The 25629-nt window shown below is 37.1% G+C and overlaps 1 protein-coding gene across 7 annotated transcripts in view; it reads right to left on the minus strand.

The window, feature by feature from the left end:
* SMARCAD1 (SNF2 related chromatin remodeling ATPase with DExD box 1) overlaps positions 1-25629 on the minus strand; it is a 79369-nt gene that overhangs the window by 41428 nt on the left and 12312 nt on the right. For 2 of the 7 annotated variants that reach the window (XM_070505358.1, XM_014838693.3), the window contains exons 3-6: positions 20772-20949; positions 13717-13888; positions 10615-10681; positions 4470-4570 (exon numbers count right to left, since the gene is read on the minus strand). In XM_070505358.1, the coding sequence (XP_070361459.1) occupies positions 4470-4570; positions 10615-10681; positions 13717-13888; positions 20772-20949 (518 nt within the window). Of the gene's footprint in view, positions 1-4469; positions 4574-10614; positions 10682-13716; positions 13889-20771; positions 20950-25629 lie in introns of all 7 variants that reach the window. The other 5 variants (XM_014838690.3, XM_014838691.3, XM_070505359.1 and 2 more) reach the window with 3 other exon arrangements.

Raw genomic sequence — 25629 nt, forward strand, 5'->3', positions numbered from 1 at the left:
AACCCTCTACAACAGAGAAGAATTAAGTAACAACATCAGTGCAGATTTGGGCAGGCCATCCATTTTTGCTATACCTGTAGCGAACTCCAAGGCTGACTAAGAATTTCTTTTAAAAGGCTCAGTTTGGTAAGTGATAAACTCCAGTGGCTTCAGCTCCAAGCCTTTTCCTGGCACTGGTGCTGAACATGACAATGCCGCTACCTTTCAAACCCTTATATCCTACCTAGAGTGTTTTCTGTCTTTCAGATCTGAGTCTTTTGATGCATGCATTCATAACAGATACTTGTTCCATCAAGACTGAGAATTTAATTCAGTGTGTGGCCGCCTTCTTCAGTTTGCTTCTTACCACCGCTGGAAAATTCTTCTGCAGCTTTCCCATCTGCACTCATAGCTTCATGTGACAGTTGATGGCTTAGGAATTTACAGCATTGTTTGAAACCACTAACGCAACCATTACCGGCACTAAAAGAGGGTAAGCTTTCCAGGATTGATTTCTGTTTAAGGTCTTTGTATACAGATATAGAGATCCACATGAAAAAGGTTGTTTCTGATTTTTTCACTCTCTGGTCTTTAATTCAAATGCTCAAGTCTTTCTTTTTCTATTTTTTTTGGTGAGGAAGATTAGCCCTGAGCTAACATCTGTGCCAAACTTCCTCTATGTTGTGTATGTGGGATGTCTCCACAGCATGGCTGATGAGTAGAGCAGGTCCTCACCCGGGATCCAAACCCATAAACCTGGGCTGCCGAAGCAGAGAACACAGAACTTTCACCACGTGGCCACAGGGCTGGCCCTCCTTCTATTTCTTTATGACCGTTCTCACTGACTTCACAGCATTTGAAGATGACCCAGCTATATACTTTTATTTTTGTAGCACTGTCTCTAATGGTCCACAGTGTGGATTCCTCTACGCCTGCTGCTCAAGGTATATGTATCTCATGTTCTCATTTCTTTCCAAATGTTTGTTTCAAGCCTCCCCTCAACACCTAAAACTTTCCTTTCATATCTACTGCTTGGTATTTTTGAATGAGAATGCTTAGATATGTTTGGGAGGCTGAATGAGTGCTTTTTTCAAACAGAAAAGTTCACAAATGTGAAAGAATAACAAAACACAATCTTGTGGGATAACAAACATGGTGAACTGACCCGGCCAGCAGATGTCTGAGGTATGTGTGTTGTATTCCTATGTGGCCAGTTAAGCTAGGTGCAGTTCTCTGTGTTCACCTAGCTTTTCTCATAGACAAACTTGTACCTAGACAACACAAAATTCAGGATACACTCTGTTTTCTAACATAATTACTGCACTGGAACAAATTCACCTTTTTAAAACAGAACAGACTGATCCATTTTTGTGAAACAACTGTTGGCTTGATAGGGGGTTCTGAGAGGACCAGAATGATGGGCCATGGGACATCAAGTGACCATGAGACACGAGCTGTTACGTGATCTGGGTATCTTATCCACCAAGCCTAAAACAGCATGAGCAGCAGCCACCCATCAACAAGTGGAGTATATTTGAGACTGGACTTGAGCAGGTGCATGAAGCTCCAATAAGTTGCATGTGCAGAAGTAACTCCCACGGGACTTACTTCTGCTTTGCTGATGCCCCTCCTTCAACCAATATCTAAGGCACTATGGGGACTTCTTTATGATCAGATAAAGCGGGAGAAAAATCTGAACTTGTTTACAAAAGGTTTACCTACTTGTTAGAACCAGCTGAAAATGAACAACTGCTATAATATAATCACATTTAAGACAGTAGCCCTGTGCACAACTTTGTCAATTTTGTATAGAAGGAGATGGCCAGAGGTACAGATCAACGATATATCATAGAGAATAGCTAAGGAGAAGAACAAGAATGGAAGATCAATGACTACAAGTCTGAGGAAGAGAGGCATTGCTGAACTTCTCGTAAGTTTTTCCGAGAACAGAAGGCAAGGATAACAGTGTTCAATGTGACTGCTCAGCAAAGGGTGTCTATTGTAGAGGAAGTTTTTACGAATCATGTGGACGAGATGATTCATTCTGTGAACACCAATAAGACCGTAGCCACTCGGATGCTTGCTCAATGGTCTATAATAAATGCCCATGGCAACAGGGACTGAGGTTAAGCAGGCAGATCAACAAAATATCACTGTCCCACACCAAGACTTATGTGGCTATCGCAACTGGTGAATATTTGACCTGCCAAGAGCACGGGGCGACAATGAGTTCCCATGATAGCACCATTCCTTGGGAGATTCAGTCAACTGTGTGCTGGCAAGTTGATTACACTGGATTCCTTTCATTGTGGAAGAGACAGTAATAGAAACGTACTCTGAGTACAAATTACTTTTCCCTACCCACTTGCTTTTGGCAACACCGGTTACGGGTTGAACTGTGTCCCTCCAAAATTCATGTTGAATAATGCTTAGTACCTCAGAATGTGACCTTATTTGAAGACAGGGTCTTTACTGAGGTAATCAAGTTAAAGTGAGGTGATTAGGGTGGGCCCTAATCTAATGACTAGTGTCCTTATAAAAAGAGAAAATTTTCTTTTTAAAGATTGGCATCTGAGCTAACAACTGTTGCCAATCTTTTTTTTTCTTCTGCTTTTTTCTCCCCAAATCCCCCCAGTACATAGCTGCATATTTTTTAGCTGTGGGTCCTTTTAGTTGTGGCATGTGGGACGCCGCCTCAGCATGGCCTGATGAGCGGTGCCATGTCCACATCCAGGATGTGAACCGGTGAAAGCCTGTGCTGCTGAAGCAGAGCATGTGAACTTAACAACTTGGCCATGGGGCCGGCCCCAAAAGAGGAAATTCAGAGACAGAGAAGCACACAGGAAGTACACAATGTGAAGATGAAGGCAGAGATCTATAAATCAAGGAACACCAAAGATTGCCAGAAACCATTAGAATCTAGGACAGCAGGATGGAACACCCCTCAGAAAGAACTAACCATGTGACCGCCACCTTGATCTTGGTCTTCTATCCTCCAGAACTGTGAGACAATATATGTCTGCTGTTGAAGCCCCCCAGTTTGTGGTACTTTGTTATGGTAGTCTTAGGAAACTAATACCTCATTTACAGATACAAGGAAAGCCAAATTCACAGTCCCAGTACATTGTGACACAACAGTGTTTCTGACCAGGGAGCTAATTTCACTGGAAGAAAAGTACATCAATGGATCCATGTTCATGGAATTCACTGATCTCACCATGTGCCTCAACACCTAGAAGCAGATGGCTTACAAAACAGTGGTATCACTCTGAAAATTCAGAATGTACACTTGTTGATAGCATCCTACAAGGCTAATGTGCTGTTCAACAGGATGTTCACAAGCTTTGCTGTTCACAAGCAAAGCAAAAGTTATGAATCAGCAATCAATATAATGCACTTTTTCCCACAGCCATTATACATAGGTCTGTACTAAAACTCAGGCCCAGTATCTTCCATCACAGCTATTCCTCATACCTAAAGACCCACTCACAGAATTTTTACTTCCCTTCAACATTAGCTCCCAAGGGAAGAGTGCTTCCATGGAGGGTTACAACTGTCCCCATTCAATTAGGGTAGAGATTGCCACCTGGCTATTGAGGGCTTCTTATGTCACTAAATCACAGGCAAAGAAGGAGGTTACTGTGCTGGCTGGGGTGACTGATTTTGATGACCCAGAAGAAGCTGTGTTGTCATGACTGCAGACAGGGAGGACTGTGTCCAGATTCACTGCGAGGCCTCTTAGTATTTCTATTCATAAAGTAAAAAAGTTAATGGAAAACTAAAGTCATCCATAAGAGCACAACCACTATTATTTGTAGATAAGCAGATAAATGTCAAAGAAGTCATTTAGAAGAGGTATAAGTAGTCGCCACCGGGGAGGAGGAAATGGTGCTGGTGGCAGTTAACAGTTATTTTTCATAAGTGTTGTACACTCATATATATATATCTATAACTTTTATGAAATAAAATTTAAAAGTATATTTTCCTAAGTTATTTTACCATACCACTAGAAATTTTTTTTTTTTTTTTCAGGAAGATTAGCCCTTAGCTAACATCTGCTGTCAATCCTCCTTGTTTTGCTGAGGAAGACTGGCCGTGGGCTAACATCCATGCCCATCTTCCTCTACTTTATATGTGGGATGCCTGCCACAGCATGGCTTGCCAAGTGATGCCATGTCTGCACCTGGGATCCGAACTGGCGAACCCTGGGCCGCCGAAGCAGAACGTGTGAACTTAACCGCTACGCCACTGGGCCGGCCCCTAGAATATTTTTTTAAATTAATTTTATAACTCAGAGATAAGCAATTAATACTGGACAAATTTAAAAGAAAGCAAAAACAGTCACAAATGAAATGCAAACATCAATTTTCTGGCTTAGCTGTGAGAGAGAAGACTGATTCATTTAGGTGTATTTTCAGGTCTGATATCTAGACTCAACATATTCTGTGCTTCCCAGCTAATTTTGATACCACAAGTCAAATGTAACTTACATGATCCAGTCTTTTCTTTTTTATAGATTGATCATCATTAAATTCATCTTCCTCATACGGCTCTGAAGAAGAAGATAATTTTCTTTTCCTGGGTCCACCACCTTCTAAAACAGAGAAGGACACTCAATGTTTGCACAGATATCATAAGAATCATTAATGCAATACAAAGGCAGAATGTTATAATGAGTACATCTGTAGACAGTTCTCTTGACATCAAGCCCAATGTCATTTCCTCTACATGTCGCATATACTCAATAAATGTCAAGTGAATTGAAGAAAAAGTGAACAGAGACTCTTTTTCAGTCTTTCAAAAGTAGAAATCACTGTAAAAACGTATTTGTAAACCATCACATTATTCAATGCTGAAAATATACATCTCTAAACTGACTAGTAATTTTACAGAACAACACTGGGAGGAAGGGGTTCTGCCCAGTGACTGAGCGTTCAGCAGTGAAAAAGCAGAGCCCCATCACTGTGGTTATCTGAATACATTACTGACGCCAATCATTGTGTCTACTATGGACCAGGCTTTGCAGAAGGCGTTTTTTAACTGTTGTTTCATTTAGATTCCACAACGAACCTACAAAGTAGGTAATATTCTCATTTTCTAAATGAGGAGGAACCGAGATATTGAGAGCTCAAGCGAGTCACGCTCTTAACCTAAAAATAAGAGAGTACAACGGCAATAGGAAATTTGCATATTCTGTCACGGCTGAAAGAAAAACTCAATTTACATGATCTTAAGCAGTTATGTAACATATTTATACTTTGTACACATTTATCTATTTCTTAAATACTTTCACTTTCAGAGAGCAAATTCCAGAGATATATTGCTGTGCTAGTATGAAAGCATCTGCTATATGTATATGGTGATGGATGGCAATTAGTTTTTAGGTGGTGAACATGATGTAATATATACAGAAACTGAAATATAATGATGTACACCTGAAAAAAAGAATAAAAAATAAGTCCAAATGCAAAAAGAAAGTTACCAGAATACGTAAGATCTAAATGGTAAAGGAAAAGGGCACCTCTGCCTGGTGGTGTGTGCTTTCACACTCAAAGTAATGAATGAGGCAACATGCTACAATTCAAAGTGACTGAGATCGTAGGATCAAAACCTCATGGGTTTGAATCCAAGCACCATCACTTAGTGTGTGACTTTAGCAGAATTATCTAATTTATCTAAGCCCTAATATATTCATCTGTAAAATTCTGAATAATGACAGCTATTTCACAGACATCTTGTGATAATTAAAAGACACAATAAATAAGAATGTAGTTGGCATATAAGTAGATAATACATAATTATTTTCTTCCCCCCCAAAAAGAAAGCATCTGCTAAAGCTTATAATGGTTTCAGATTTCAGTATTAATTATATTAGTCCTCTATGCAATTAGAAATAAAATGTGTAGAAATACAATATTCAAAATGAATACAAACATGACACCTTTTAAGTTGTAAGCCTAAAAATTTCATAATATGGCTATAATGAAATTAAATGCCATTAATATTTTATAGTAATTACACATTAGTATGAATGCTTAAATTTTTTTCTCCCAATTCACTTCATAAAGTAAATGTTCATTCTACATATGCCAACTAATTTCCAGCATCTGCTTTAAAAAGGGCTAAATATAAGCACCATTCCATCATCACCTATATGATCAGCACCATCCCATCATCACCTATCTATTTGCTGAGGACAGGTGAGTACTGCTCGTAAATAAGTCTGAGAAAAGCTTCAAACTAGAAGATTTATGCCATGTCACCAAGCCATGTTTAATTCTTTCCTAAAAGGAACAAGAGCTTTGCTTTGTCAATAAAAAACTCTCGAGTTTTAGTTATCTGCTTATACATGGTTTTTGTTTTGTTAATATTATGTCATCAAATCTTCACACAGATATGAAATGGTTACAGGGCAAAAATCTGCAAATAAATGTGGGAGAAAATGTACAACTAAAATTTTAGTACAAAAGGTTACATAAGAGCACACAATGCTCAGTTATCTACGTCTAAATCTATTCTATTTATAATTATTAATTAAAAATTTTGCATATATCTAAAGAAAACAAGTTAATATTCTACACTAAATACCACTTCTAAATTATGTATTTCACAAATTCTCATCTTTTATTGGGAATCCCCATCATCAATTTCAGGGGGAAAAAAAACTAAGTTAGGGACGTATCTCACACTCCAGATAAAAATAAATTTCACCTAAATACAATAGTCAAAAATGAAAAATAAAACATGAAATTAAAGAAAATATGAAAAAAGAACACAAGTAGGCAGTTCAACAGGAAAAAAACTGAAAAGATGCTTAACCTCATTAATTAATTAAATAATAAAATATAGTAGTTTTTTTTTTTCCCCTAAGAGTAAAGAGCAGTGAATGGACAGTCCGAGCAGACTGTGGGCAAACAGGCACTTTTAAACATTATGAATTGCCATAGCTTTTCTGGAAGGCAATCTAAATAATACATCTCAGAATTTTAGATGCGTATATTTTTAAGTCCAACAATTCCTGGGGCTGGCCTGGTGGCACAGCGGTTAAGTGCACACGTTCCACTTCAGCGACCCGGGGTTCGCTGGTTTGGATCCCAGGTGCAGACATGGCATCACTTGGCAAGCCATGCTGCGGTAGGCATCCCACATATAAAGTACAGGAAGATGGGCACGGATGTTAGCTCAGGGCCAGTCTTCCTCAGCAAAAAGAGGAGGATTGACAGCAGACGTTAGCTCAGGGCTAATCTTCGTCAAAAAAAAAAAAAAATCCTTAGAAATAAATTTCTAGAAATTTATTCCACAAAACTGACATAAAATGTGTGCATTTTCTATCACTTTGCATACATACAAAATTCTACCAAAGTGTCTAAATACCCATCAATAAGATATTACATAAATTAGGATACGAACATAAATGCCACGGTTACAAAGACTCAGGCAGACTTTTCTTTCCTCCTTTTTTTGGTGAGGAAGACTGGCCCTGAGCTAACATCTGGTGGCATTCTTCCTCTTCTTTTTTTGCTTGAGGAAGATTGTCACTGAGCTAACACATGTGACAATCTTCCTCTATTTTATGTGGGATGCCGCCACAGCATGGCTCGATAAATGGTGCTGGGTCTGCACCTGGGATCTGAACCTGTGAACCCATGCTGCTGAAGCAGAGCATTCAAACTTAACCACTACGCCACTGGGCCGGCCCCAAAGGTATACTTTTAAAAATAAAATAACATGGAAAGATGTCTCTTTTTTCTGAGGAAGATTAGCCCTGAGCTCACTACTGCCAGTCCTCTTTTTGCTGAGGAAGACTGGCCCTGAACTAACATCCCTGCCCATCTTCCTCTACTTTATATGTGGGACGCCTGCCACAGCATGGGGTGCCAAGCGGTGCCATGTCCACACCCGGCATCCGAACCAGCGAACCCCAGGCCACCAAGAAGCGGAATGTGCGAACTTAACCGCTGCGCCACCGGGCCGGCCCTGGAAAGATGTTTCTAATAAATGAAAAGGTTACAAAACAGTAGATATAACAAGATGACAGTCACATAAAAATGTTTTGACTACTCATACAGATATAGAGAAGTGGAAGAAATAGCTATAGAAACTCCTGGCAAGATCAATAAATTCTATTTTTACCTTTTAAAGTAGGGTTAAAACTTTGGATATATATTTTTTGTTTTTATAACTTAGTATTCATAAATGAAAACTTTCAGAAGACAATGCATAAAAGACATCCTTATTCTTTAATATGCAGGATGATACTGTCTATAAAAGATTATAATTTGTGGTAAAAACAATGTCCAACATCATGATTTGTGGAACTAAGAACCCTTACAGGTGTTTAAAAGGTCTTTTGTTGAAAACTGTCCTAATATATCAAAAATACTTCTCATCCTGATGACGCAGTATATTGAAGGTTATTTTGGTGAGACAAAGCTGTCATCCCATACATCACCTCAAAAGTGTAACGATGAAAATGACTGATATGACTTCCTGTCCATTCCAAGAGGAAGTGTGGAAGTTTACTTAAAAAACAAGGAAACCCTGATATCCTCTTTCCTTGTAATTTGCCACTTAACATTTTTTTAAAAAGAAATAATATCAAAGTACAGTATAAGAATGAGAAGAAAAAAACTCAGCTGAAGTTCAAATTTAACGGCGAGTGTAAACTCCATGAGGACAGGGTTTTGTCCATTTTGTTTCCTTACGTATCCTCAGTGCCTAAAGTAGCATCTGGCACTGAGCAGTAGGTGCACAATAATTATTTGTTAAACTAATGAATAAGTTGAATGACATAAATTGCTCAAGAGAAAACAAAATTAGACACTACTGTGGAGTAAAGTTATTCTACAAATTTTTCAATGGAAAGATTATGGAATATTGAGATATGAGGACAGGAAAGAATATGTAAAATGTCTCTAGCCATTCTGTAACTCAGCAAATGTTAATGAGCCTCCCTCAGGAACTTACAGCGAGCGCTAGGGTATGGTAATGAGGAAGACACAGGCAGCCTTCTCCTGCACCATCTTCATCATCAGACGTCCCTTCAGAACAAACAACCGCGAACACACGCTACGTACTTGCTATATATCACACACCATGAGAACTGCACATTAACTTGATCACAACAACCTATGAGTTTGGTACTTTTATCATACTATTTTACTTCTAAGGAAACAGACACATAGAAGAGTTAAGTAACAATGCCCAAGGTCACACAGCTAGTAAATAAAAGGAAGAATCTTAACATTCTGTGTAGACAGCTCCCACACACCACAATACTGTTCCTTTGCTCAAAGTGGAGAAAATTAGAATTAAAATACTTCATGTGAATGAAATAATATCACCTTTGGAATCTACTCTAATATAATCTACTTAGTGGGGATAAAAATGAGGTAGATAATTGTTAAAGAGAGAGGATGGGCCAATGGGAACATATTATACTATTTTGTATTTTTGTATATATTTTTAAGTTTCAAAAAAAAAATTTTAAAAACTGGAAAAAATCCACTTAGGGAAACGGGCATTTATTCACACACTGTTGATGAAAGCATAAATTGGCACAACGCTTAAAAAAGTACTATGGAAGTACATATTAAAATTTTAAATGTGCATACCCTATGATTTAGCATTCTAGTTTGACATTTAGCCTACAGAAATACTAACATAAAGATTTACTTATAAGGCTATTTATTTCAATACTAGAATAAGAAATAATGCAAACAAATGCAAATTAATAGAGAAATAATAAAGTAATCCTATGGGTAGTCACAGAGGAATGTTATGGAGCCATTGTTTTTAATTAGATATATCTGATTGTACTGATGGGTTGCCGTGACAAATCATCAAATGATTTTTTTTAATCCAAATCAACACTGTAATTACATTTTGTACCCTAATGTGTATGTATTATATAATGTTGTGTATAAGAATAGGAAAAGTTGGAGAATGCTATACAAAGCAAATTTAAAAGTGGTTAATGCATATGGGCTTGCTTTCATTCCTTAAATACATTTTTTGTAGTGTGATTACAGGTTATTTTTTGTTTGGTATGTACAAGTGAGAAAAAAAAATCTAGATAGCATTTATTAAAAAAATTGGAGGTGGTTTTATATTGCAAGCTCCTTTGAGTGCATTTATTTTTGTATCTCAAGCCCGGAACATAACATAAATATTTACTAAATGAAGGAATGCTGATTACCAGCTAGGACTTTCCACAAGACATTATGTTCCTACTGACACAGATTTGCAGACCTGTAAATAAAACCACAATGCAATTAGAAAGGACACAAGAAAGAAAATATGCCATCTAAAACTTCACTGATACGAGATTTCATCTGCAGAAAACAAATAAAATTACAATGAAAAACCACCTCTCCTCTTTTATGGGGGTGAAAAAAATCAACCCAGAAAATTCAGTTCCCAAATAGCTGTATGACCTTAGGTAAGTCACTTAATCTTCTTAAGGTTAACTTTAACTCAACCGTCTAAAAAACCTGAAGGTATTAATACCTCATAAGGCTCCTCTAAGAATTCATGAAGGAGCTGGGTAAATTGTAGAGCAATATTAAAAATGAGAAGATGTTCATTATTATATAACTAATATATCAACTTGTCTTGAAACTAAGTCGGACATACCTGCATCACCAAACATCAGCAAGGCAGCAGCAATTGCTCCATCCATAGTGCTTGTTGATTCAATCAACTAACAGAATGAGAAAAGATTAACATTTAAAAAATAACACTAGAAGAATTATTTCACAAAGTTATCAAAACACAGTCACGCATCGCTTAACAACAGGGATATGGGCTGAGAGGTGTTGTTAGCCAATTTTACCATTGTGTGAACATCACAGAATGTACTTACACAAACCCAGATGGTACAGGCTATATACACCTGGGCTACATGGTGCTAATCTTATGGGACCACCGTCGTGTAAGTGTTGTATCTGTTGTTGACCAAAAAGTCACTATGCAGCACATGACTGTATTTAAGAACAAAAATATTAAATATACACAAGGTAGAGGAATACATATGTCCTAGTTTAAATTCATTAAGTCCTATGATACATTTTCAGAAAACCTAGTTTATCTAAAAAAAATCTGAATTTGTCTAAGCATCTTAAAATGTATCAGATTTACTTATGTCTATAAAGGAAAAATTAAAATATAGTCAAATATGTACACTCTATTCAAGACGGTTGTGCACTGAAGCCTTACAAACTTCCTACTTACGTGTCCAGTCACCATGTGTGTACGCATGCACATGAGAGACTGACAGACATTTACAGTATTAATTTCTGAAAAAATAAGCCACAATCCTACATTTTTTAAAATCTAATACTTCTTAAGATGAGTGGGATAAAGGGCTCTTTTGATTGTTACTCTATTTCTGAATTGCTTGAATTTGTTCAAGAACATATTCATATATTACTTAGATAACTGACAGTTTCAGTATGCCATTTTTTATATTGTTCTATAACATTTTGGATTTCAGAAGGAAGTGAACATCCTGTAGTTTTCTCTTGCTATAGTTTCCTATATTTTCAATGAGTTACTTGTTTTAAAAAATCTTACTTTTTTAAATAAGCTATTTTTGTATTCAATGAAAGAGCTTTAAACCAAATGAGAGTGCTCTCTTCTACACTAGTTCTCCTAATCTTGGATCCTCAAAATCCCTCATTTTCAAAATAGCCAAAAGACATTCTTATCAAGCCTAAGACTAAATTTATATTTTATTAACTTATGAATTCTTTTATATGGGTCTAAAAGTCTTCGTAGAGTAATTCATAAATGTCATCTTTAAGTCTCTTGAAATGATGGGGATCACTTGAAATCCAGATTACTTCAAGAGAGTACTCTGCTTTTGAGCAAGTGATAGGCTAAATTCCCAAAATTTCAGATACTAATTAATGAAACATACATACAAAGTCTGTGTATCAATCCTATTTTGCCATTATAACAACATAATTAGAGATAAATATTTCTACAGGAAATAAATCCCCTTGAACTACACGAAAAATTGGCAATCAAGCTAACGTATTTTTAAACTGAGACTTGCTCCTTTATGTTTAATATTTTAATACTCCATCGCGTTTATTCTGTTGAAAGCTCCTTCCAACACTGTAAGTGTTGCTACTAGTGGCTACATTTCTTCCCTTCTTTTTCTGGAAAAAAAAATCACCCCAGGAGGCATATAACATGCTGGTAGGGAAAAATGCAGACTTAAGAGACCACTAAAGTTTCATTTAGCTAACAGAAAGAAGGGATCAAAATGATCTGGGAAAAACAAATTCATGTTAAAAATATCAGAGAATAGGAAGAATTTAATCTACACTTAGAATTCAAGCTAGCAGGTCCAGGACCACCTTTGGTTCAGACATGTTCTTTTGGCCTGAACAGTGTTTTTGATTTTGTCTTTCTTTAGTTACTATAAAAAGTAACAAAGTACTGATACAACATGGATGAACTTCAAAATCATATGTTAAGAGAATGAAGCCAGTCACCAAAGGTCACATATTGTATGATCTGATTTATACAAATTGTCCAGAATAGGCCAATCTATAAAGGCAGAGATTAGTGGTCGCCTAGGGCTTGGGAAGGGAAATGGGGAGTGACCACTAATGGGTACAAGACTTCTTTTCAGAATGATTAAAACGTTTCAAATTAAGATTCTGCTGCTGACTGCACAACTTTGTAAACATACTAAAAGCCAGTAAATTAAACACTTTAAATAGGTGATCTTTGTGGCATGTAAATTATATCCAATAAAGGTATTAAATGGATGATCAACGCTAAATAAAAATCCAGGCTTTTCACTTTTTTTGAAAAATCTGAATATCTGATAAAAATGGGCTATCACTGATATCACATGGCCACGTCCTGCTGAAGCTAAGGAGCAGCTGCCCTTTCAGGAAAAGCAGGCACTATATGGTACGCCAGTGTCCACCCTTTCAGAATCACCTACCTAGCCCATAAAGACATGGCACCTGCTAAGACTCAGATTAGGGGAGGGGAACTGGGGATGGTGGCAGTGATGATAAATACAAACGTGATCTGTATTTATCAATTAAACCATTCCCCTAACATCATTCAACTGGTAAGTGGCAGAGTTAAGGATAAACTATTACTAACCTTCAGAGATTTATTCTCTATTTAAAATTTAATTGAATGGTTTATTTTTATTTACTCTCATAACAAGAGATATTTATTACAGTCCAACCACAATAACTTAATTTTGTTTCTATAGTCCAATCAACGTTTCTCAGCAAGGGTGCTCTTGGCAGGAAAATTCTCTTGGTATGCAAGACTGCCTCAGTATTGCAGGGTGTTTACATCCCTGGTCCCACAGCGCTAAACGTCAACAGCAACCCCTTGTCATTATGAAAAACAAAACAAAAACCTCTTGACATTTCCGAGAGTTTCTAGTGGGAGATAGGAGAGGGGTTTGTCCCAATTTTAGAACCACTCAAACACAAAAAAATTCAAAATCTATGTGAGCTATTGAGGGAAGCTCAAATTATTACATTATTTATAGGTGAATGAACCTCACCTATTAACAAGTTGACTCTCACCAACTAAATCTCTGGCATTTACCTTTACTATTACATAAAAGTTAATAATTGTCTTCAAACATAAGATATCTTTTGAAAAATGACTATGCACTAAATACAGCACTGGATACAGGAGAGATTTCTATTATTACAGATATAATAACCAATTACTATCAAAGGGTATAACCTTAAGCAAATCACTGTCACTTCTTTGTGGAAAAAGCTCCTTCAAGGTCTGAAGCTTAGCATCTTTAAGGTCTTCCAATTCCGAAAGGTCTTCCAATTCTGAAATATCATTATTATTTCTACCTGCCATGGCAGGAAGTCCTTGGGACTCTTCATCTTCAGAAGGTTCAGAACTAAAAATATTTTCAGAGAAAAAAACAATATTTTAATGTTTTACTAATGCTATTTTATTATAAATGAACACGTGTACATATAATACAGCATATCTGCAGTTATTTTCTATATTAAATGCAGTCCATACCTATCAAAAATTAAAACAACGTTTTTCATTTCAGTATTGTTAGGTATATAAATCTACATTCCGAAAGTCGGCATACTTTGAAAATATCTCAAGTTATCTGGGCTGGGATGGAAAAGAACAACAAAATACCTGGCATTTGTTTTGTTACAATCCACACACATTTATTGCATGCCCACCTTCTCTTTCCTACTCCTTTTTTTTCACCTGTACTCTGCATAAAACATGAGTGTTGTCATGTTGCTCCTGAGAAATTATGAAGCCTACACTAAAACAAAGATAAAAGAATTTTCACAGCCTACCTAGGTGATCAGAATCTAAATGTTACAATTGCAATGGTCTGATTCAATATCAGAATCTCTGCCAGGAACAAAACATTTCTTTAGTAGATAGGGAGCATTTATTCCATATGAGGCTTTATTCTACAACAACTAACTTCAACCTCATTCCATTTCAGTTTTTGTGTTTATCCTACAGAAAAAGACATTTTGTGCCAAATCTTACTCCTCTATCTCCCAAACAGAAAAATCTCATTTTGAAATTTTGGTTTTCTACCATGGTAGGTATTATGGAGATGAGAAAGTAGAAGTGTAACAAACGGGACGAAGGTATAAAGATCAGAGAAAGCAAGCAAGGTGAGAACATAGTTAAGTATATTCCTACTGTCAGATAATGCAGACTTTGTTATACAGCTAATTCTATTTTTGGACAGCTCTCTTAGACACAGATCCAGAATCTGTATTTTAGTAACTTCTCTATACCCATTCATGTTAGTTCAGTTGTCCCTGTTAGGGCACTGGTTATGCCTAAGAATCCCCTGAAAACATTTAAAAGCAGGTTCCCAAGGATCAGGAATATGCATTTGAACAAGATTCTAGGCTGACTTCTTGAATCTTGATCTAAGAATGCTCTAAAGTAACAAAATAAAATAAATCTCTTCTTTTATCACTCTGCTTGTCCTTCAATATTAGGGAAGACAATTACATGTGCTCCCTTTCCATTACACCCAGACTTCTCATTCCTGATGTGCTCAACTCTGAATTTTCACTCCACCTCACTCCGTTCATGCTCCTTACCTAATTTTGCCTGTTAGTTCACTGAGAAAATAAAAAGTATTGAGGTTGGAATCCATTTACAATTTCTGCCCTGGATAACCACTTTAAAGGTCCTTACTCTTCTGGCCATGACAACTTTAACCTAGTGATCAGACTCATGATCAAGCTCAGATGCCTCTTGACGTAAGTATTAACATTGGCCATGAATCTTACCATACCTTGGGATTTAATGTAACAGGTCACAGGAAATACAAGTGACAGAGAAATACATTCAATACCATCATGAGGAAACAATCAGAAAAATCTATTTTCTCTGAGACTTAGTCTCTTCAAAAAGTTGCAATCCTTAAAGGAGAGGAGAGGAGAGGAGGCAAGTGGACTTCTTAAGATCAAGGGAGTTGAGAGTTGTAACGTCCAAATGCAATGGATGTTCCTTGTTTTGGATCCTAGTTTGAACGACAAGCTACGACACACATGAAATGAGAATATAAACTGGGAATCACATGATTTAGAGAATTTTTCATTGATAACAATAGTGTTTTGGGGGGAGTAGCGGGGTGTATAACCAAGTATTAAGGAAAGAAATGTTGGGATGTCTATAATTTACTTTAAAATACGTCAGCTAATAATAATAATAGATGAAACAATGAAACAAACAAGGAAGAATGTTAACAACTGTTAAATCTAGGTGGTAGGTATGTAGGTGTTCGTTATATATTCTTTCATTTTCTTATATGCCTTAAGCTTTAAACATAAAAGAAAAAATCCACAAGAACAAGATTGCCCACTTCGCGTTCTTTTACCTGGTCTCAGATAAAGTTGTTCCCTTTCGCTGAAGGTGAAGTCTCCTCTCAGTGCTCAGGGATTCTAGCCCTTTCTGCTTCCTACAGGATCCTGCTTTAACTATCTACTATCTTCTCTCCCAAATCTTGTCTCTCTCCTTAAGCTCTTCCTCCCAAGTCTCCGATGTGCTCAGGATTGCATTAATTCAATGTGCCAGGAATTCTAGGGACTATGGACACAGCAGTGAAATAAACAAATTCTCGTCTCCTTCACAAATTTTTTAAGACTGATTTTCTACTTCCTCATTTCCTATATAGTTCTCAACTCACTTTTTATATCTTCTGCCCTACTGCTTTGGTGAAATTGTTCTCACTAAGGGCAATAATATTCTCTAAAATGCTGACTGTGATAAAAACCTTTCGTTGGTTACCTATTCCTCTGCGGTCCCATACACTGTTGCTCTTTAAAAGTCTTGTCCCACCCCCACCATCACCCCATGGTTCTGCAGCATTATTACTTCTGATCTTCCCTTTACCTCTCAGCCTGACCTTAATCTCTACGGGAGGCTTTTCTTCCTTTGTTTACCTTCTTGAATTGCCAGTGTTACTAGGATTCTATCTTCAGCTCCTTTTTGTCTATTAATGCTTCCTGGGAGATTTCATCAACTGTCAGAGTTTCTGACTATTACCTCTATCAGTGATTCTCAAAAGGGCAGCAGTTTTGCCCCCAGAGGACATCTGGTGACGTCTGGAGACATTCTTGATAGTCCTGACTAGAGAGGTGCTACTGGCATCTAGCTGGTAGAAGTCAGCGATTCTGCCAAACATACTATGATGTATAGGACAACTCCTCAAACAAAGAATGATCTGGCCCAAAACGTCAAGAGTGTCAAGATTAAGAAACCCTGATAACCAAAATGGCCCATGGCCCACGCAAAGGTACTGATTCTAACTATGGAGCATTCACACAATGCAGTACTATGGAGTTGTAGAAAAGAATAAAGATTCCTATGAGCTGATATGATTTCCAGGATACATATACTGCTAAGTGGAAAAAAATAAAGCACAAAAGTATATACATATATATGAACGTAGTGTGCTTTTGTATAAGAAACAAGAAGAAAAGAGACATAGGAAAGAAAAATAAACTATTACTAGAAACCAAACGAACTGGTTAGTTCTGAGGTGGGAGGTGGGTGGGGGCTGGAAGGAGAAGGAACAAAAGTAATACTTCTCTCAGCACATGTATGAGTTCATACTCTATGTAGAGTTTTGATTTTTCGAATCTTTTTAATATCTTAAATATTTATATATTTAATATCTTAAATAAAAATAATTTTTTTTAAAAAAGGGACAAAGGAAAAACCCTAAAAGGAATACAAACAGAAATTAATGAACTGAACTATAGTTCAAGTGAATAACACAGAGAAAAATTTAATCCAAGTACTTTGACCATATACCCTTAATCTAAAAGACAAATAAAACTTATAAACAAATTTTGAACTCATAGTGGGCTTAATGGTCAAGTGGTATGATTACAGCAATTCTGAAACTATTTTACGTATGTTGGATAATTGAGCAAACTAGTAAATATACTGATATTGGTGGAAGCAGAGTTCTCAGTCACAGAAGGAAATACAGGAGGCAAGGAAGAGCCTTGTGGTGGTAGATTAAAATTAAAGGTAACATCACAACTCATGATTTAAAAAAACAGCAAAACACCACCACACATTCCCCCTCCGTCTCTCTTATTTCCTAGCCCATTCTGCTTAAAGGGCAGTGACATAACCCCTGCCTCACCCAAGAGCAAAGAAAGAACACAGCTAGTCCCCAGATTTTCAAATACCACTCCCTACTAAGAGGAACCAGTGCTACTTGGAGAAACGGCTAATTCTAATTTCAGGCTAGGATAGGCAAAGTACTAATCTGGAACATCTTGTGCCAGAAGGGAAAGGCTCAAAAAATCACAGGACACTCTCAAAACCAGAGCCTGCTTGAAGCGGCCCTTGCTTGCCAAAACTGAGCAATTTGAGCATCAAAATGAATTAATGATAGTAATGGATTATAATCCATTGAACAAATAAGCATCTATGAACCCCATTTTTATATTTACTATACTATATAAATATATGAATAAATAGGAAGAAAAGAGAAAACTCTGTAGAATACCAAATAATTAAAGCATAAGTTCTAGAATGCTAGTTGGAATACCACCATTTTGCAACTATCATTGTAATAACTGATTTAAAACTACTGAGTGAAAGTCTGCTAGGGAAAAGGATTATTACCCAGTCTCAAAGTTTCTCCCCACAGTGTAATCATTACAAAGAGGAAAATGGTAACTTTACAGGAACAGGTTTCTGAATGGTTAAAGTTTACTTCACCGATAATGGGACAAATTGATATGAGTGTGCATCCTAACACGACACAGTGAGAAGGACACAAAATCATTATGTAGCATTCCTGCCACTTAATCTAAATTCAATTATGAAAAAACATCAGGTACGTATAAATTGAGAGACATGCTAAAAAAAAATGGCCTGTTAACGTTCAAAGGCCAATATCAAGATAAACAAAAAAATGCTGAGAAACTGTTTCAGATTAAATGAGTCTGAAGAGATACGACAAACTAAATCCAACATTGTGATGCCAGGGAAAACAAATTACTATAAAGCAGTAACTGAAGCACGGTCCGTGGACTGACTGCTAGTCTGCAAACTCAAAATGTTTGTTAATCTACCTGCGACAAGATAAGGAACTCAAATCAGAATGTAAAACAACTACATTACTAAGCACATTGCTTAGTTCAGTTGATTTTGTTTCCATTACAAGGCTTTCTTGGTGACGGAATCAGTCTCTTGATTTACATTCTAGGGTACATTTCTTATTTACAAACCAGAACTTTAGTAGTACTACCACGAAGAACACTCTTGGGATAACTGGTAAAATTTAAGTGTGGACTCTCTAATAGATAATAGTACTGTACCAACGTTAATTGGTATTCCTGAATCTGAAATGCTACTTCTGTTATCTAAGAGAATGACCTTGTTAGAAGATAAATGTGAAATTATTAGAGGCAAAGGATTCAGTAATAATTCTAACTCTTAATTACGAAGAAGGTTACAAGCAAATATGGGGAAATGTTAACTACAAGTGAATCTTTTTGAAAGAACTGTGAGAGTTGATTACCTTATTTTTGCATCTTTTCTGTAAGTTTAAATTTTTTTAAAAATAAAATACAAAAACTGGGGTCCTAATACCTCAACTTTCCTTAGGATTACCCACACAGGATCTCCAACATTTTTTATTTTAGAGTGAAGTTTATTTTTTATTTTAGATGACACAAAGAAGTTCATTGGAAGAGCAAATCCTCCCCTTAGCAGTGGGAGTCTCAATGTCTCACTACTTGCGACACTTTCTTCACTTAGCTCCTGATCACACAATCTTCTGACTTTTACCTCAATGACTACTCCTTCTTAGAACCTTCTATAGGTTTCTTCTCATCTCCCCATTCCTAAAATCCAGGGGTCCTCTGGCTTAAGTCCTTAAACCAAGAGATGTTCTCTTTTCCAGCTACACTAGTGTCACTTAGTGATTTCATCTAATCATAAGACTTTAAATATCAAATCTATATTCTCACAGCTCCTAAATTTAGATATGTAAGCTACACCTCTCTCCAGAACGCAAAAGTCCCAAATCCAACTCCCCACCTGACACCTCCGCTTAGACGTCTAAGTCTTCTCAATCACAGCTTTGTTCAAGACCCAACTGCTCTTTCTTTCATCCTGCACCACACCCAAAACGGTATTCCTTATCTCAGTTAATGGTTACTCCATCCTTCCAGTTACTCAGGCCAAAAATCTTAGGGTCATCCTTGACTCCTTTCTCTCCCACCCCATATCAAATCCATCAATAAATCCTCTCTGTTCTACCTTCAAAGTGTATCCCGAATCTAACCACTTCTTATCGCTTCCATAGGTACTAGCCTGGTCTAAGCCTCCATCATTTCTTGCCTGGGTTACAACAACAGTATCCATGCTTCTACTACTGCTCCCCTACGGCCTCAAAGACCTTCTAAACTCCTAAGTCAGATCATTTGGCACCTCTGCTCAATGTGTTCCATTAGCTTCCCACCTCATTTAGAATACAAGTCAAACGGCCCGTGGGCTTAACATGATTACGGCCCTCCTCGACCCTACTCCTTACCTTGTGGCCTCACGTCCTTCACTCTCTATCATTTGTCCCCCCACTTTCCTCAAGAATACCAGGCCTAATATGACTTCTAGGTCCTTAAACAGACGATTCCCAATGCAGAATACCACCCCTCCCCGACCATATCCAGATGGTTCACTTACTCACCCACTTCAGGTCTTTGCTCAAGCATCGTCTTCTCAACGAAGCCTTTTCCAACAGTGCTCTTTAAAACCATGCCCTTACCCATGGCCCTGAACCCTGAATTTCCCTTCCCTTTCGCCGATAATATTTATTATTTGACCTACTGCATTTTTCACTTGTTTATTGTCTTTCTACCTGACCATAATACAAGCTCCATGCTAGCTGAGAGAATGTGCCCAAAAAATGTTAAAATGATTTGACTCTGGGACTCAAGAGCAAATCATAAAGCAGTTATAGATGAGCAAATATACTTGTTAAAATAATTTCCCTATCTATAGAGGGCTAAAAAAGCACAAATATCTGTTCTCACTAAACTTTTTATTGAAAATCACTGTTATCCAGAAAAACACACAAACACATACCCAGTACCTCTCTACATCTCCAAGTTAGGGAAAAAGAACCAAGATGCAGTAGGGAAAAGGCAAAAAAAAGAAAAGGGGAAGTCACCAAAATATTTCATATTAAATAACTCTTTCTGAAACAACTCTTACACATGCAAATATAGTGAACCCATTAAGCCGCTTACACTATAATCACTGTGTCTCTGTTGAATTTTTTCTCTTGAACTGTACTAGAGCAATTTGGGGAAATAACATCTTCACTATCAGAAGACAAATCAATATACTGGATTCCTCTTTGATTCTTTAAATATGATATACTTGCTTTTCTCTCATTTTCTGGAGTTTCTGGAACACTAGAATCTTCTGCAAAAGAAAAAGAAAAAAGGCATTTTGAGCAATTTGAAAAGAAAAATTTGTTTTTGATAATTATAATCATGTGCTAAAAATCTTTAACTTTATTCACTGTTCCCATTCTAAAACCAAAAATTCCTACTGCTTTTTAAAGAAAAAATTAAGTCAACCAGGGCTGGTGTTAAACGACTTTCTATTTCACAGATTACTTACTAGCAAGACCTTAATGGAAACTGCAAAACAGAGGTTTGCGTTTCATATTCTAAACCTTTTCTCTCTATGCTTATATTTCCTAGTATCCAGTTCTTGCCTAAGAGAACATGAACACTAGAGCCCCAAAGAGTTCAATTTCAGTCGTGTCTCTTAGCCAAGTTACTTAATCTAGTCTCTGTCCTCACCCATGAAGCAGATATGCTAATAATCACAGGGCTAATGTGCTCATAAAATCAGATGATATACACTAAGCATTTAGTTCAGTAATTGGCAGATGGCCAGCATCCAATAAACATTAGTTCTCATGCAAACGCTGGTGTTATGGGCTGAATTATGTCCCCTCCAAAATTTCTGTGTTGAAGTTCCAACCCCTAGTACCTCAAAATGTACTCTATCTGGAGATAGGGCCTTCAAAGGTGATTAAGTTAAAATAAGACCATTAGGGCGGGACCCTAATCCAATATGACTGATGTCCTCATAAGAAGAAAGAGACACCAAGGATGTGTGTGCATGGAGGAAAGCCATGTGAGGACACAGTGAGGTGGCCATCTGCAAGCCAAGAAGAGAGGACTCGGAAGAAACCAAACCTGCCAACACCTTGATCTTGGAATGCTAGCCTCCAGACCCATGGGAAAAAAGCAGGCCAGTTGTTTATGCCACCCATTCTGTGGTATTTAGTTATGGCAGCCCTCACAACTAATGTTGGCATCATCTGTCTGTGTCCATATTCTACCAAGGTCTCCTCTCTCCAAGGGCTGAGTTCCAAACTTATCCTCCCTTATAAATTCGAGGAGAGAGATCAGATTTAAGGAACTCATACTGAAGTAAAAAGCAGTCAGAGCCCTGGTCTACTGAACACTTTAAAAGGCAATGACCAGGGGCCGGCCCCGTGGCCGAGTGGTTAAGTTCGTGCGCTCTACTGCAGGTGGCCCAGTGTTTCGTCGGTTCAAATCCTGGGCGCGGACATGGCACCACTCATCAGGCAATGCTGAGGCAGCATCCCACATGCCACAACTAGAAGGACCCACAACTAAGATGTGCAACTATGTACTGGGGAGGGGGGTTGTTGGGGGGGGTTGTTGGGGAGAAAAAGGAAAAATTAAAAATCTTTAAAAAAAAAAAAAAGGCAATGACCACATGGAATCTTCAGTTCAAAGGGGTCAATTTAAAGAACAATAGCTACCGTTAACTACTTTTTAGGTCATTAGCCAGTCCTCAAGTGAAACACAAACATTTTTAATCCTCACAATAAACCCAAGGGCACACATTATATTACATTTTTATAGATAAACTAAGGTTTAGAGAAAGCAACTTGTTCAAAGTCATACAGGAGAAAGCAGTAGATCTGAAATCCAAGCTCAAAGTCTAAATCCTCACACTCTAAAACTCTTGGCCCCCCCCCCCCAATTAACTGTCACGAAACAACAGCAATCATTATTATGGGGTTCATGAGCTATATTTGTAAACAACACTAACCAAGGCCTACATAACCATTTGCCTCAGGAACACTAAAACAACATTCCTTTACTTCCTACAATGAAGTCCTAGAAACACCACTGAAAAGCAAATCATGTTTTTTTCCAATAAAGAATTTTATAAATGTAGTGTGCCCTGGGTGAAAAACTCTGTGTTGCAACACATCACAGCTATGTTAACTGACATAAATATGAAGGCAATTACAAATTCTGATAATTATGTAAAGTAATAAAATTAGAGTCCAACTCCTGTAAAATAAGTATAAAGATACTATGAACTCTGCTTTTACAAAGCATTCCTGACATATCACAAATCACACATAAAATTAAAAATTTAGATCTTTACTGTATTAAAAATTTGAGCTAAAGTTAATGCATATCATTTGAACAGTTTGACAATAGTGTCTTGCTTTCTGTTTTAAAAGGGCTTATGGCAAAATAATTTCGATTGTCCACTTTTCTTAAAAAAATCTCTTTATTCAAAATGAAGAACAATCTTTTCAAAACCAGCCACTCAAATGCCTAACTGCTTGAGGGTCGAAAAATTCTATTAGTGAGAGTATTCTGAGAACTAGCATTTCTTCAACTTGATTATACATTCATCTTTTCTTTGATTTTATTCCCTTTATTTTATACAGATCATAGTACAAAAATATGTGGCCAAGACATACCAATTTTTGAAACAAAAGATTTACTATGCTTCGTTAAGACAGAAAAAAGAGTGTGGCTTACTCTCCCTCATGCACTCAATTACTTCAAGCTTTTACTGGATATATATCATGAAAATATACACACTCAACACGCATACTGCACTGAAACAAGTGGCATCCGCACAGCCTGACGGGCAGGTGACGAACAGAAGTGGCGGTTTGGTGATACAGGGATGAGGGAAGGTTGCAAAACAGCAGCATTTCTCAAACTCAGGACCCCTTCACTCTTAAAAACTGACGGGCCCAGGGACAGGCCCTGTGGGGTAGTGGTTAAGTTTGCAAGCTCTGCTTTGGCGGCCCTGGGTTCACAGGTTCAGATCCCGGGCACAGACCTACACACTGCTCATCAAGCCACGCAGAGGAAGAATGGCACAGATGTTAGCTTGGCAACAAGCTTCCTGAAGCAAAAAGAGTAGGATTGGCAACAGGTGTTAGCTTAGGGCCAATGTTCCTGACCAAAAAAAAAATTGAGGGCCCTAAGGAGCTTTTGGTTATATCTATGAAATTTATCGTATTAGAAAATAGAAACTGAGAAAATAAATATTTACTAAACAAACTCGACATACTAACACAAATATTTTCAAGAAAACCATATCCCCTCCTCTCACTCCCCAAATTTTGGTGAGAAGAATGGTATTGTTTTACATTTGTGAAAATCTCTGGTTTAAGTAGAAGCTTGCCAGATTCTCATTTCTGTGTCTGCAATTAATCTGTTTCAGTATACTGTTTTTGTCAGGTTAATGAAGAAAATCGTGCCTCCCACAGTTATATAGTTAGGGAAGGGAGGAGTATTTTCAAAGCCTTTTTACATTACTCTTCTTTGATACTAAACCCAAATTTGACAGGTGGTAGGTTTTAAATGTTAGTTTCAATGTGTCATCTGAAACCATATGAATAAGCTTTTGCATTCTGTTTCATTAAAACCCAGTGTCCATCTTGCACTTTAATGGACTTTTAACCCATGCATTATTTTGTAACTCTATGTGCATTGGTCATTTGGAAAATATCGGCGCACTCACTGATTAATGCAGATCTTCTAAATGTTGACACATTTCATGGTATCTTATCAAAAACTACATTCATTAATATCACCACTGATCTCTAAATATCTGGAGATTGTCAAATTCACAGTCGTGAATAAGTTTTTCAAAATCCAAACTTTCCTCTGAAAATTGGAATTTTATCTCTTGCAATAAATACTGTCATTTGTTTTCCTTGATATCACTGCTTATTTTTGAGAAAATGTCTGCTAAAGATCTAAGTCTGCATAACTGTAGTTTGTCAGTCATTCTTTAGGTAAAAATGGTGTTCTGTGAAAAAAAAGACAAGCTCGGTTCAAAACTCAAAGCAACTGCTCAAATGCTTTCCCCGGAGATAAGCCCTGTACTTCAGCATGCAGCAAAGTGTAGTTCACATTTTGTTTCACAAAATATTAAAAAGGTGCCTACTGAGAAGTTGAGATTTAATAAACTTAACAGTTTTTACTGTTTGATCAAGAACATTCTTAGGTGAAACTGGCATTTAAAAAATTTTAAGAATACAATGATTACTGGAACAGTTTGGAGCCTTAGCCTTGATTTGTGCTAGGGCATCAGCCATTTTACCGACCACTGCTTCTGCACCATCAGTGCAAATACCAACACACCAGAAAGGGCAAGTAACGTCTTATATTATTATGAAAAATTTTGGTCTTGTGGACCCACTTTTAGGTCTTAGGGACCGCAAAGGTTCAGAGACTACACTTTGAAAACTGATGGGACGCAGTAAAAGCTTGTTTATATAAAATATCAACTTCCCAATATAGTCAATAATCTACAATTAGAACAGTGCTGAATGCTTAGATTTGTTTGCACTATTTTTAGAAGTAAGCAACAGCAAAAATAGCTAAGAGCAACGGCCAAAAAGATATCCCTGATGCAATGATGCTTTTTGACCCAAAGCAAAGAAGCACTTTTAAGCAGCAGAGCAAAGGAGGACAGGAAACAAAAAAGAAAAATACAAAAATGAGGGAAAGAATGGTGAAAAGCAGAAATAATTATGAAGACACTGGCTACTATTCAGTTCTGATATTTGCTGAATGCCTTCTGTGTTTAAGACACCGTACCAGGAGGTAGGGGATATTAAAGAAAAAAAGAGTTATAGTTCAACTTGCCCTAAAGAAACTAGTAATAGGAGCTAAGTAGCCATGTGCACAAATAACTATGTTATGAGACATAATTTGTGCCATGAGAGAGGAATAAACAAAATGCTAAAGGAACATGCGGAAAAACAGCCTGTCCTTTCATATAAAAACA

The sequence above is a fragment of the Equus asinus genome, chromosome 3, assembly GCF_041296235.1.
Source record: "Equus asinus isolate D_3611 breed Donkey chromosome 3, EquAss-T2T_v2, whole genome shotgun sequence".
NCBI classification, from domain to species: domain Eukaryota; kingdom Metazoa; phylum Chordata; class Mammalia; order Perissodactyla; family Equidae; genus Equus; species Equus asinus.